General features: G+C 36.5%; 1 protein-coding gene across 6 annotated transcripts in view; it reads right to left on the reverse strand.

Annotated features, from left to right (window-relative positions):
• RAVER2 (ribonucleoprotein, PTB binding 2) overlaps window positions 1-16050 on the reverse strand; it is a 125549-nt gene that overhangs the window by 55147 nt on the left and 54352 nt on the right. For all 6 annotated transcript variants that reach the window (XM_032427256.1, XM_032427241.1, XM_032427232.1 and 3 more), the window contains exons 2-4: window positions 14007-14073; window positions 8801-9270; window positions 5557-5748 (exon numbers count right to left, since the gene is read on the reverse strand). In XM_032427256.1, the coding sequence (XP_032283147.1) occupies window positions 5557-5748; window positions 8801-9223 (615 nt within the window). In that variant the 5' untranslated portion in view covers window positions 9224-9270; window positions 14007-14073. The remainder of the gene's footprint in view (window positions 1-5556; window positions 5749-8800; window positions 9271-14006; window positions 14074-16050) is intronic.

Genomic DNA, 16050 nt, shown 5'->3' on the forward strand with positions numbered 1-16050 from the left:
GATACATAGGTATAGCATTAGTTAAAAAGAAACTTGATTTAAATACATTAATCAGAAAACAATACAGATTGAAAACAAAGGTGCTAAGTATTAATACCAATAAAGACAGAGGAGAAAGAGTAAACCCAAAGAAGAAAAAAAAAAAAAAACAAGGATATTATAAAGATAAGGGCCTGTGGAAAACAGTATGGAGGTTACTCAAGAAATTAAAAATAGTATTACTGTATGATCCAGTAATTCCTCTACTGGGTATTTACTCAAAGAATACAAAAATACTAATTTGAAAAAATACATACACCCCTATGTTTATTGAAGCATTATTTATAATAGCCAGGATATGGACGCAGCCCAAGTGTCCACTGATAGATGAATGGATAAGGAAAAGGTGAGATACACACACACACACACACACACACACACACACAGAGGAATATTATTCAGCCAAAAAAATATTGAAATATTGCCATTTGCAACAACATGAATGGATCTAAAAAGTATAATGCTAAGTGAAATAGATCAGAGAAAGACAAATACCCCATGACTTCATTCTTATGTGGAATTTATGAAACTAACAAAGAAAACAAAGAGACAAACTAAGAAACAGACTCTTCACTGTAGAGAACAAACAGATGGTTCCCAGAGAGGAGGTAGGTGGGGGGTGGGTGAAATAGGTGATGGGGATTAAGAGTACACTTATCATGAGGAGCACTGAGTAATGTATAGAATTGTTGAATCAATATATTGTACACCTGAAACTAATAAAACACTATGTTATCTATGCTGGAATTAAAATTTTAAAAGGGCAGAAATAAGCAAAAGATAGAAATAATGAACAGAACAAAAGCTGTTTCTTTGAAAAGACAAAACAGGGAAATCTTTTGTAAGACTGATCAAAGAAGGGTGTCTGGGTGGCTCAGTAGGTTAAGTGTCAACTCTTGATTTCGGCTCCAGTCATGATCTCAGGGTCATGGGATCAATTGAGCCCCGCTTCAGGCTCCGTGCTCAGTGTGGAGTCTGCTTGGGATTCTCTCTCTCCCTCTCCTTCTGCCCCCTGCCCAACTCGTGTGCGCTCTCGTGCTCTCTCTAAAAAAAAGAAAAATCAAAGAGAAAAAAATGCAAATAAAATACACAACAAAAATGAGAACTAAACGGAACAATTTTCTTTTTTTAAAGGTTTTATTTATTTGAGAGAGTGACAGAGAGAACAGAAGTGGGGTGAGGGGCAGAGGGAGAGGAAGAGGTAGGCTCCCAGCCAAGCAGGGAGCCTGATGCGGGGTTCAATCCCAGGACTTCAGGAGCATGAAGACAGAACAAATTTTAAAAATAATATTATAAATGAGTATGTGCCAATAAATTTGAAAACGTAGACAAAATGGATGAATCTATAGAATATAATCAAATGCCAATATGCCACAGAGAGAAAAATAAAACTAAAATATCTGGGGCACCTGGGTGGCTCAGTCGTTAAGTGTCTGCCTTCGGCTCAGGTCATGATTCCAGGGTTCTGGGATCGTGCCCCGCATTGGGCTCCCTGCTCCTCAGGAAGCCTGCTTCTCCCTCTCCCACTCCCCCTGCTTGTGTTCCCTCTCTCACTGTCTCTCTCTCTCCATTAGATAAATAAAATCTTAAAAAAAATAAATAAAATGCATTGAAAATGTTTATCTTTATAAAAAAAAATTAAAATATCTAAATATCTGTAGAAGAAACTTAAGTGGTAACCAATGGTTTCTCTCTGTATGAGGCTCCAGGACTAGGTCTACATGATTTCATGGATGAGACTTCTCACACTTTCAAAGAACAGGTAAGCCCTATTTTACGTGAGTTGATCCATGAAATAGAAAGAAAAGGGGGAGAAGGAGAAAAAATAGTTAAATCATTTAATGAGGTCAGTATTCCCTTGATTCCAAAATAAATGATGGTACAAAAGATTTTAAGCATTTTTCACTTATGAGCACATGTGCACATAACAAAATAAAATATTATCCAATCAAATCAAACAATGCACTGGAAAAAAATGTTATCAATTAGAGTTTATAACGGAATGATGGTTTAACATTAGGAAATCTATCAGTGTGATTCAGTACATGAATGGATTTAGGAAGAAATCACATGATTGTCTCAATAGTTACAGAAATACTTTGATAAATTTCAGTACCTATTCATGATTTTTTTTTAATCTCAGAAAACCAAGAATCTGTCGAAAGCATCAATGCAAATGCATTACTTTTAAGATTGAGAAACATTTAAGATTTCTCATTGTCACTGATATTCAATCATGAAGGGCCCTGCACGCCATGCAAAGGAACCTGAACTTATGTAGGCATTAAAGAATATTAAGGAAGCAAATGACGCAATCTGATTTGAGGATGGAAAAGATCAGTCTCGAGGCACTGTGGAAGACGAATGATAGTGGTGACTACACAAGAGATTATTTTCATTGTCTAGGTGAGAAAAGAGGAGATCCTGAGTAAAGTAACGAAGATGCTGACAAGCCTCAAGGACTGAAGAGATGTTAGGATGTGCAACTGAAAGGATTTGCTAATATTTTCAACATCTAGATTGAGTTGCTGATTCAGATAATTTTAGTTTGGGGGAATGGGTGCCATATACAGAACACAGAATTGTACATGTATGTCACACATGTGTAGTGGCATCAAGCCATGTAGGTGTTTGTTCTTCTCCAAGGGAGCAGAGTGCCCTGGTGCAGAGGTAGGCGACTGGATGGATTCAGAATTGTAAACTCAGCAAGTCCAGCCCAACATCACAGAACATAGAAAAGCAAGTTCCAGAGAAAAGATAGTTTTCTTTTGGGAATGTTGAAATTGAACTACTTCTAGAACATGAAGGTGGGATGCTTAATAATCATTTGGAAATACAGATTTTGTGCTAAGGGCAAATGGATTCAAAAATAGGCACTTGCAAGTCATTGCTGATAGGCAGTAACTGGGGCTGTTGGAGTACACAAGAAGAAGAAAGTGAGAAAGCCAAATACACATGTCTACTGATACCAGCCCTTAGGGAAAAAGAAGAAGGGGAAGGAACGGTTAGGCAGAAGAAGAATGGTGGGGTAGAATTCTAGAGTGGAGACTTTTAAAGAGACCAAGCAATAAAAGACTGAATAGCACCTATTCAACCTGAATACGGAGAAATCTCTTATTAATCTTAATGAGAACAGGTTCATATGAATAGCGGAGGCAGAAACCACAGTGCATCAGGCTGAGAAAGAAATGAAGACATGATGAAAGGAAGTGGGGCCTAATTATTCAAGAAGCTCCAGGGGTGAAGGAAGAGTAATATAAAGGCCAGTATGCAGAGAGCATTTGTTAAAGGAAAGGATCTGAACATGTTTATAAGCAGATGGGATGGAGCTAGGGGAGCAAGAAATGACAGTAAGTAGAAAGGTAAGGATCAAGATCCTTGGAGATGGCAGACATGGTCATGAGCCCCAGCACTGGCAGGATGAGGCATGGCTCTTCCTCCAAGGAGGGGATCTTTGTCCATTTTGTTCACTGATGAATCATAACATCTCTAACAGTGCCTAGCATGTAGTGGGTGCACAGTATGTATCTGTGGAATGAATGCTACGGAAGAGAAAAGGAAGTCAAAATAGGGACACAGGAGCACCTGGGTGGCACAGTAGATTAAGGGTCCGACTCTTGGTTTTGGCTCAGGTCGTGATCTCAGGGTCATGAGATGGAGCCCCACATTGGGCTCCATGCTCAGCTCAGAGTCTGCTTGAGTTTCTCTCTCTCCCTCCCCCTCTGCTCCTCCCTACCCATCCCCGCCATGCACACTCACACTCTCTCCCTCTCAAATAAATAAATAATCTTTTTTTTAAATATGGGGACATATTTGCTGGGGCAGTATGAGAAGAGTTGAATGAATGATCCGGCACATGACCTTTGTATTTCTAAACAGTAGGAGCCATGATCAGCTGACAGAAAGGACAAAGGTAGAAACAGTGAAGGTTCGAAATAGTTGCTGTAGAGAATGGAAAAGAGCAGCTGATGAGAGATGATGAGCTAAAGTTTTGCTGGGGACCAGGCATTAATGTATATTACACATGTGTAGTAGCACCAAGCCACGTAGGTATTTGTTTCTCTTCGAGAGGACACAGTGCCCTGGTGTAGAAGTAGGTGACTGCATGGATTCAGAATTCTAAACTCAGTGACTCTGGTCCAGCAGAGGCAATTTAACCAGAGGCACAATGTTGTCAGTCGAAGAAGAGCTGAAGTTGTGACTCATGCAAGCAAGGGCAGGAGAATGACAGAACTGAAGAGGGGAAGGACAAACTACGAAAGAAGGGAGGAGGGATCCAGGGCCAGACGTAAGGTTAAAGAACAGGAAGAGAAGCGAAAGAGATGTGAGACCAAGAGCAATCTCCTCTCTTTTCCTCCCTCCTCAGTTCATCTACGAACCACTTTCAGACCAATGTCTTGATGGCTTAACTCTGATCCCATCACTACCTTGTTTATATACCTCAAAAGCTCCCCGCTGCTTACCAAATTCAATCTCCATTCCCCCGGTGCTCAATGGTCCTCTCGAATTGGCATCAACCTACCATTTCACCATGCATCCCTTCCTATACTCCTCCACCTGCACCACTCACCCGCCTTGAAGCATGCGAATTTGCCTCATTCTACTGCTTGAAAGCTTTTGTTCAACTCACTCTACAGTTGTCAGATTTAGCAAGTAAAAATATAGGCTGCCCAGTTAAACTTGGGTTTCAGATAAAGAATAATTTTTTCAATATACTGTCTCATGCAAAATTTGTATTTAACTAGCAATCCTATCCTCTACTCCCAATACATTTCAAAATCACACTTTAATGTCACACACTCAAATGCCCTCCATCATGAAGTCTTCTTCCCTCATCCCTCAAAAGTGTATTCCTTTCGGGGCACCTTGGTGGCTCAGTCAGTTAAGCATCTGCCTTTGGCTCAGGTGGAATGGAGTCCTGCATCGGGCTCCCTGCTCCGCAGGAAGCCTGCTTCTCCCTCTCGCACTCCCCCTTCTTGTGTTCCTGCTCTCGCTCTCTGTCAAATAAATAAATAAAATCTTAAAAAAAAAAAAATTGTATTCCTTCCTTAGTTCAGTCAACAAGCATTTACCATGCTAAGTGCCTCGAGTCAAAACTGAACAAGGAATAGTCCCTATCTGCACGGAACTTCCACATGAGAGAGGCCCAGAGAGGAATAAGCAGATAGTTAACGATAGAGAAGTAGTAACAATGGGCCATGTGAGCAAAAACAAAGCACATGCCTTCCTGTATTTGCACTATGGATACTTACGAACACTTTGAAAAAAGAGACATGACACTCAAAATTTGGAACAGAACATTCCTTCAAAAAATTTACTTGGACAAACTTTACCAAATGCAATTTCTTTTGTAATGACTCCTGGCTTGACATGACAGAGATACCATTTAGCCAATTCTTTCAAAGGAAGAATGTCTTTGTGTAATGGAAATATAATGAGAGTCCAATGAATGGTCAACTGGTTTGGATAGATTAAAATAGAATTTTTCTACATCCTAATAAAGAACGATAGACTTACCACACGTTGAGCTGCTATCAATGCTGCTAACGTACTTCGCCCTGGTGCTCCGGGGGCACAGAAGGAAACTTGGACTTTGCTTCCCTTGATGGTCATACCATCAGCTGCTTGCTGAACCTCTTCAGCATGCTCTGCAGTGTTATATTCAACCACTGCAAAGCCACCAACATAACTACCTTCATCCTGTGCAAGCTGATTTAATACATTTTGTTAAAAGAATTCTAATATTCAGTTAGAAATATTTATTTTCAGTATATAATTTTCAGATTCAAAAACAAATGTATCAGAGCATGATACTGGTGAAAATACTATATTCTTTCTCCCTAAAATTAAAAGTTTCCTAGTTGTGGGATGCCTGGCTGGCTCAGTTGGGAGAGCATGTGACTCTTGATCTTGGGGTCATGAGTTTGAGCCCCAAGTTGGGTGTAGAAATTACTTTTTAAATGAATAAATAAACAAATAAATAAATAAAAATAAAAGTTCACTAGCTGTTTCTATACAGTCCTTCCTGAAGATAGGATGATAAACAAGATTCTGTCAAGTTTCTTTTTAATTCTTTGATTTTTCTATTTTAAAAGTCAAAGCAATTCCCAAAGAGGGAATATTATCATATTCCCTCTATATTAAGAAAGATGTGTAACTGATAATTTAGACACAGAAAAATATGGAAACACAATAACAAACTTTCTTTAAAATAAATTTACCAGATACATGGACAATGAAAGATACTGAACAATTATTTGACCACATATCTATGTAAATTAAAGTTTGTATTATCAAGAGAAGAAAAGTAGGAGGAACCATATTCAACTTTTAACTCAATAACTTGGGCAGATCTTAGGAATTTGGTCAAGTATTCCAACGCAAACCTTATTTGGGAAAACTGTGCCCCAGGTTTGTTAAAATGCCATATGCAGCATACCAGCTTTATTTCTGGATGTGCCCTAAATAAACTCCTGCAATGTAGAACTCGATTTATTTCCAGTCACCCACCTGTACGAGTGTAAAGGAAGATACTAAAGTCCTGGATCTGTAAAGACTGGTACAAAGAGCAAAAATAAGAACAAATAAGACACTAAAAAGTTTCTAAGTTTTGAATAGTCTGAATTATCTTAAACACATTCACGCAATAAACTGATAAATGTGATAAAATTCAGCATGGTATGTCTTTGAGAAGACACATCTACAACACTTGTTTGGATTTCACATCTCATAAGTTAATATTACAATTAAATAATTTCTCAGTCTTTTTAAATTTCTGTCTCTTATTTCTGAAGCTTTACTTTCTTGTATCATTAGACCAAATTTCTATTTTTCCTTCACATTCTTCCTTCCTTTTTAAAACTGTCCTCAAATGTCTTTCCTTCCACAAAACTTTTTCCAAACACATGACAGAAAGGGAAAACATCTACCTCTTCCAAACACTTCTCCTCAACCCCATTCCTCTTATAATCCAAACCAGATATTAAAATCAGATTTGTAAAAGCCATCAGTCTTTGGTGTCCCTTGATCACAAGATAAGAGACTATCTTCAATATAGTCCATGTCAACCTACCAAGCAAAAGAGCCTGAATTTCATAGATCCACTGATAAAGGCATCATAAAGTTGTTTTATTAATCTTTTGAGAACTTTTGAAACACTTATTATTATTCCTGGCTCATTATGATAGCTTTCATGCCTATACAAATTATAATACCATTTTAATTCTTTCAAAAGACAAAATCACCTAAGTCCACAGCATCAGTAGTTTTAAAGAGGAATATTTCAATTCAGTAGGAAAGCCATTCAAATAGGTAATGGTCTGACTTTGGATCTAGTTAATTTTCCATTATTTTGAAACATTTTAATAGAAGCTAAATGGTCACTCGCAAATAATATCACAAACATTTTTTCTACCCCTGGCAACCTAGATTAGAGAACCTCTCCTGTACCTACCAACTCTGGGATTCAGAATTCAAATACAAGTTGTGATAAATAGGTTTTCCCCTCACATTTGCTTCAAAGGCCTCAACTACAGCTACAAAGAATTTTGTTTGACCACAGAATATCACTGTATAATTTTACTATCCAAGAAAAGGATATGGATTAGATATCACCATCTATCACCTTTCAATAACTAACCAGGCAAAGATTTGATAAAAGCTCTGTCACAAAATTTTCTAATTTTATGATGCTCTTAGATGGTTTCTTTGATGCATATATTGGGATTGGAGGGGTAGAAATGTAAGAAGAAGATGGTAGCATTAATCTATTGTTTCTATATAGTTATATGTTTTAAATATAGTTATATAGTTATGTATAATCTATATTATTTCTATATAAATTTATATAAACATGATATATAATACATTATAATTATATATAGTTAGGTTGTGTGTGTGTGTGGAGATATATATATAACTTATATATATATATAAAACTATAACAACTCTAAACTTTCTACTGTAATAGTAGAGACTCAACAAATGTATGATTAAAGAAAAATGGTGGGGTGGTGGGGGCAGGGAATAGGGGGTAAGAAGAAAAGGAGCATGGGAGGAGAGAAGAGAGGGAAGGAAGAAGTTAAGGGAAGCAAGAGAGAAAAGAGTTCATCAGTTGCTACTGAACACCTACAAGGGAAGGAGCTTTATACAGTATATATTTTTGTTTATTTAGAATATATTTAATTTTACTGATCAAGTACATGAAAATTCTTACCAGTGTTGTCAGTTTTCAGGATCTTCTCTAAATGTCTCACCATGATCCCATTAACATAGAATTATACATTCTTTTTAAACTTCATAATACTTTCCTATCTTCCACTACATTATCTTTATACAGGATTTATAATTATTTGCTTGTCAATATCTTCTACAAAATTGTAAGGTATTGAGAGAGTACGTTTCTATTCTCTGTATTTCTAACTTTTAGCAATATAGTGTCTGGCACAGAGAAGATAATAAGTAAAACTTGGATGGGTGAATGGATCAATGGATGAAGGGCTCAACAAATGGATGGAATGAGGTGAATGAGTAAGTGATGGGTTTGCTAAGACATACTTAACTATATAATAATATAGGTTGACTCATCCATAAAAGGAATTGACTTAAAATTTAGAGTGACCTCAAAATCTTCATCACAGACTAAAGAAGACTTACATTCTCCATTGTGATATTCACATAGGTATAATAAATTTGTGAGTGCATGTAGAATACATAGGCAGAAATTTTCAAATATTTCAAATGATACCTCAAGAATACATACCTGGCAAAACACAGGTTTATGTATATTGGAAAAAAATTGCAACAGCTCCTCTGAATCCCTGTAGTCACTAGGGAGTTTATTTATACAAAGGCACTTAGAATGAATGAGCTCTGCGGCCAATAGATTAACATCCATCCATTGTGCAAACAGAGCTGATGCTCCCAATTGTTTACCCAATAACTCCAATCTAGCCTTTGCAGCAAAGTCCTTTTTCATGTATTCCACAAATCCATAGCCTTTGGAATGGCCAGTAACTTCACTGTAGACTAGAAAACATCTCTCGATATTTCCATAAGCACGAACAAGTTCTTCAAACTCTTCTAATGTAAAAGAAGTGGGCAAGTTGGTAATACACAGCAAAGCATCTGTTGGCTGGAGCTGAACAATTAAGTCCTTTCCTCGAAAAGAATACTGATGAAACATCTGAATTGCATTCTGGGCTTGCTCCCCATTCAGTAAGGTAACAAAAGCTAGAAGATAACACAATGAAATAAATAATTTTCTAAGCCATTGTTTTCAAACTTTTTTGACTATGGTCCACAGTAAGGAACATATTTTTGGTCTGTGTCTTGGTACACACATACACATTTCCAAAACAAAAGTATCAAGAACTAATACTCCTACCACATGCAATGCGCTCTCATATTTCTATACTATTTCATGGTGCTTTTTAATACTGACACTACCCACTTAACCAATTTCACGACCAGTGACTCAAATTAAAGTATAGGAATTATATTAGGGGTTCCACGGGGTGCCTGGATGGCTCAATTGGTTGGACGTCTGCCTTCCGCTTGGTTTGTGATCCTGGAGTTCCGGGATCAAGCCCTGCATCAGGCTCCCTGCTCAGAGAGGAGTCTGCTTCTCCCTCTGCCCCTCACCCCACTCATGTTCTCTCTCTCTCAAATAAATAAATAAAATTTAAAAAAAAAAAGGACTTCCACTATAAGATACTACAATGTTCTGTTTTGTTTTTTATTTTTACAATATTTTCAAACTACATATTTTATTTTTCCCAACTACATGTAATGCAAAATTTTGTGAAGTCTTAAAAATTTTCTTTCATATTGAAGCACCTAAATACATAAAGCAAATATTAACAGACACAAAGCGAGAAACTGACAGTAATACAATAACAGTTAGGGACTTTAACACCTCACTTACATCAACAGATAGATCATCCAGGCAGAAAATCAATAAGGAAACAATGTCTTTGAATGACACATTAGAGCAGATGGACTTAACAGATATATACAGAACATTCCATCCACAACCAACAGAGTACACATTCTTTCCAAGTTCATAGGGAACATTCTCCAGAATAAATCAAGTTTCAATAAATTCAGGAAAATTGAAATCCTATCACATACATTTTCTGATTACCATGGTATAAAACAAGAAATCAATCACAAGAAAAAAAATGCAAAAAACCCCCCCACAAACATGGAAGCTAAATAACATGCTACTAAACAGCCAATGGGTGAATAAAGAAACCAAAAAGGAAATTTAAAAATACATGAAAACAAATGAAAATAAAAACACAATGGTCCAAAATCTTTGGGACACAGCAAAAGCAGTTCTAATAGGAAAATTTATAGGGATACAGACCTACCTCAAGAAACAAGAAAAATCTCAAGCCATCTAACCTAATACCTAAAGGTACTAGAAAAGGAAGAACAAACAAAGCCCAGAGCCAGCCTTCCTTCCAGAAGGAAGAAAATATTAAGATCAGAGCAGAAATAAATCAGGGACTAAAAGAAAAATAGAAAAGATCAATGAAACCAAGAGCTGGTTCTTTGAAAAGATAAAATTGTTAAACCTTTAACCAGATTCATCAAGAAAAAAAAGAGAGGATACAAATAAATAAAATCAGAAATGAAAGGGGAATTAACAACCAACACCACAGAAATATGAAAGATTATAAGAGAATACTACAAAAAATTATATGCCAACGAATTGGACAACCTAGAAGAAATGGATACATTTCTAGAAACATATCATTTTCTAAAATTCAATCAGGAAGAAATAGAAAATCTGAACAGACCAATTACTAATAACAGAGTTGAGCTGGTAATCAAAAACGTCCAACAAACAGAAGTCCAGGACCAGACTGCTTTACAGGTTTATTCTACCTTTCATTTAAGCAAGAATTAATACTGATTGTCCTCAAACTATTTAAAAAAAATAGAAGAGGAAGGAAAGCTTCCAAATACATTCTATGAGGCCAGTATTATCCTGATACAAAAACGAGACAGAGATGCTATGAAAAAAGAAAATTACAGACCAATATTCCTGATGAACATAGATGCAAAAATCCTCAACAAAATATTAGCAAGTGTATTCAGCAATACACTGAAAGGATCATTCACCTAGATCAAGTGGGATTTATTCCAGGGATGCAGGGAGGTTCAGTAGTCACAAATCAATCAATGTGATAAACCACATTAACAAAACAAAGAATAAAAATCATACAATCATCTCAATAGATGCAGAAAAGGTATTTGACAAAATTCAACTTCTGTTCATGATAAAAACTGTCAACAAAGTGTGTTTAGGGGATACCTTAAGCTAAATAAAGGTCATTCATGAAAAACCCACAACTAACATCATACTCAATGGTAAAAAACTGAAAGTTTTTTTTCTCTAAGATTAGAAACAAGACAATGATGTCCATTCTTTTTATTCAATACAGTACTGCAAGTCCTAGCCACAGCAAATAGACAAGAAATAAAATTCATCCAAATTGGTAAGGAAGAAGTTAAACTGTCACTATTTGCAGATGACCTAAAGATTCCACCAAAAACTATTAGAATAAATGAATTCAGTAAAGCTGCAGGATTCAAAATTAATACACAGAAAACAATTGCCTTTCTGTACACTAATAATGAAGTAACAGGAAAGAAAAAGAAAACAATCCCATTTATAATTGCACCAAAAAGAATAAAATGCCTAGGAATAAATTTAACCAAGCAGGTAAAAGACCTGTACTCTGAACACTATGACAATGATGAAATTGAAGATGGCACACACAAGTGGAAAGATATCTCCTGCTCCTGGACTGGAAGAACCAATACTGTCAAAATGCCCATACTACCCAAAGCTATCTACAGATTTAATGCAATCTCTAACAAAATACGAACAATATTTTTCACAGAACTAGAACAAATAATCCTAAAATTTATATGGAACCTCAAAGGACCTCAAAAAGCCAAAGCAATCCTGAGAAAGAGGAACAAAGCTGGAGGCATCACAATCCCAGATTTCAAGATCTACTACAAAGCTGTAGTAATCAAAAGAGTGTGGTGCTGGCACAAAAACAGACACACAGATCAATGAAACAGACAGCCCCCAAATAAACCTATACCTATATGGTCAACTAATCTATAACAAAGGAGGGAAGAATATACAATAGGGAAGACAGTCTTTTCTATACATGGTGCTGGGAAAACTAGACAGCGACATGCAGAAGAATGAAACTGGATCAGTTTCTTACACCATACACAAAATACACTCAAAATGAACTAAAGACCTAAATGTGAGACCTGAACCCATAAAACTCCTAATGGTTGAAAAAAAAAAGGCAATTATTTCTTGGACATCACCCTTAGCAACATATTTATGGATATGTCTCCTTAGGCAAGGGAAACAAAAGCAAAAATAAACTACTGAGCCTACACAAAAATAATTTGCCCAGCAAAGGAGATCATCAACAAAACAAAAAGACAAGCTAATGAATGAGAGAAGAGATTTGCAAATGATATATCTGATAAAGGGTTGATACCCCAAACACATAAACTTACACAACTCAGCACCAAAAAACAACAACAAAACCCCCAAAAACCCCCCAAAACAAACCAATCTGATTAAAAAATAGGCAGAGGACCTGAATAGACATTTTTCCAAAGAAGACATAAAGATGGCCAACAGATACATGAAAAGATGCTCAACATCACTCATCATCAGGGAAATGCACATCAAAATCAGAATGAGATATTACCTCATGCCAGTCAAAACAGCTAGTATAAAAAAGACAGTATAGCTGGTATAAAGAAATAACAAGTGTTGATGAGGATGAGGAGAAAAGGGAACTCTTGTGAACTATTGATAGGAATGTAAATTAGTGCAGCCACTGTGGAAAACAGTATGGAAGTTCCTCAAAAAAATTAAAATTAGTAATAGTAATAGTAATTCCACTACTGGGTATTTAATAAAAAAAAATGAAAACATTAATTTGGAAAGATATATGCACCCCTGTTTACTGCACCATTATTTACAACAATTAAGGTATGGAAGCAACCCAAGTGTCCATTAATGGATGAATGGATAAAGAAGATATGGTGTATATATACACAACAGAATATTACTTGGCCATAAAAAAGAATGAGATCTTGCCATTTGCAATCACATGGATAGACCCAGAAGGTATAACGCTAAGTAAAATAAGTCAGACAGAGGAAGACAAACACTATATGATTTCACTAATATGTGGAATCTAAAAAACAAATGAATAAACAAAAACAAAGAACAGGTACCTGACTGGCTCTGTCAGTAGAGTATGTGACTCTTGATCTAGGGGTCATGAGTTTGAGCCCCATGTTGGGCATAGGCTTTACTTAAAAAAACAAAAACAAACAAATACAGAGAGCAAACTGGTTGCCTGAGGGGATATGGGGGAGATGGATGAAATATATAAAGGAAATTAAGAGGTACAAACTTCCAGCTATGAAATAAGTGATGGAGATGAAAAGTACAGCATAGGGAAATACAGTCCGTGACACTGTAATGCTGTACGGTGACAGATGGTGACTACATTTATTGTGGTGAGCACTGGGTAATGTATAGAATTGTGGAATCAATATGTTGTACACCTAAAAAAAAGTTATACACCTGAAATATAACACTGTATGTTAAATATACTTCAATGAAAAAACTGAAGGATACAAGCCTATAAAAATTTATTATAACATATATTAGAAAATTCTTTATAAAAATAATGTCTCTAATGACATACATATTAATTATTGTGATTATAATTTAGGATACTAATGTTATCTTCAGAAAATACATTGTGAGTAGCATTTATATGATTTAATGCTTAAGAATTTCAGAGATTATCTTAAGAATGAAAAGACAGTAAACTTTTTTGTTTAATAATGCACACATTTAGAATCAAAATGAAACCAGGTGCTTAAAATTGAAATCTTACCTGTTCGCTTATTTCTGTCCACATAACAATACTTTAACTCATAGTCTTGTAATAAATCATGAACGTCCTGAAAGAGACAAAACATGAATTCAAATAAGCACACAAATGTGTGGATTTGTGTGGATAATCCAGCTGTACTAGCCAACCACTACCACCACCATCTGCTGTGTGAAAAACCTTTCATGGATCTCTATTATTTGTTTAACTTAAAGGCATCCCAGACCACCAAATATGACATCAACCTACCTTCCTACTGTCTATTTCCCAGTACAGAACCTGCACATAGATCATGTTTCTGCTCAATGGGCATTCACTGTTTCACCAGGATGCCATGCACAATCCTCACTCTGAATCTCTACTGACGCTGATACCTTGACCTTGCATGGTGCAAAGATACCACGCTAAAGCTCCTAAACTTCACCTGAAATCGCATGCATCCTTTGAAATCCAGCTCAGATATTCTTTTTTTTTTTTTTTAAAGATTTTATTTATTTTTCAACAGAGAGACAGAGACAGCAAGAGAGGGAACACAAGCAGGGAGAGTGGGAGAGGGAGAAGCAGGCTTCCTGCTGAGCAGGGAGCCCGATGTGGGACTCGATCCCAGGACCCTGGGATCATGACCTGAGCTGAAGGCAGACGCTTAACGACTGAGCCACCCAGGCGCTCAGATATTCTTTCATGAAGTTTTTTCCAATTTTATTTATTTATTCATTTATTTACTTACTTACTTACTTATGATTGAGAGCGAAAGCACAAGTAGTTGGAGGGGTGGTTCTGGCACAGAGAGAGGGAGAGAGAGAATCCCAAGCAGCCTCCATGCTCAGCATGGAGCCTAACGTGGGGCTCGATCTCATGACCCTGAGATCATGACCTGAGCTGAAATCAAGAGTCGGACACCCAACTGACTGAGCCACCCAGGCACCCCAAGTTTTTTCCAATTCTTTTCTGCGGGATAAGACCTCTACCACCTCTATGCTAACACTGGCCATACTTTATTTATACCTGTCTTACAGAAATAATATTAAACATTTCTCTTCGTATACAACACATACTGAGTTTTTAACAAGTAATACACTTGTAGATGCTGGAGTACCAGCAAAGAGAATTAATACAGGTAGACTGCAAACCTAGAGATCCCTGGGTATGAAAACAATAACCACCACTAAGGTATGTATGTAATTCAATTTATGTCCCCTTGGCTCCCCAAGATGTTGAAACTGGCTTTCCTGTTCATTCTGCTTCCATTATTAATCCAGTCTGAACTCGTTTCTTCTGGTCTTTTACCCACCTGGGGTCCTAAAAAAGCAGATTTCTATTCCTAATTCTTCCTGTTAAATTGATAATACTTGAGTACAGGAACTATATTTCATATATCTGTTTATAACCTCTATTGCTCTGCAAATGCTAGGCACTCAAATATACACTAAAGTGAATCGAATTTTGTCACTGAGTCGATATTTGGACTTGGAAAATTTACTCATAATATACAACAGATGGAATTATTATTTTCTAAAGGAACTGGACTATCACATAGGTAGACATTCTGATCCTAGATTGGAAAGTTATAGCCAAATTGTTCTATCTTGCATATGAATAAATTAAACACACACACGTGTCAGTATGTTAAGTTCACAACAGAAACTAACTCAATGAGAATTCTTATTATTGCCATTATTACAGTTAACTTTCATTTAGCTTTTATTAAGTACCAGAGCACTGAACTCACCCTTTTTTATTAAAAATCGGGAAATCAGGCCTGACACTGACAGGGCTCCCTGACAGAAAAGTGCATGCTCTTGACTCTTGGTCTTGGGATCGTGAGTTCAAGCCCCATGTTGGGTGTAGAGATTACTTAAATAAACTTTAAAAAAAGGGTGGGGGCACCTGGGTGGCTCAGTAAAGAGCATGTGACTCTTGATCTCAGGGTTGCAAGTTTGAGCCTCACGTTGGGTGTAGAGATTACTTAAAAATAAAATTAAAAAAAAAAAAACACCTTTATAGAAAAATAAATAAATAAATAAAAATCAGAAAACCACAGCAGAGC

The sequence above is a fragment of the Phoca vitulina genome, unplaced genomic scaffold, assembly GCF_004348235.1.
Source record: "Phoca vitulina isolate PV1807 unplaced genomic scaffold, GSC_HSeal_1.0 scaffold2, whole genome shotgun sequence".
NCBI classification, from domain to species: Eukaryota; Metazoa; Chordata; class Mammalia; order Carnivora; family Phocidae; genus Phoca; species Phoca vitulina.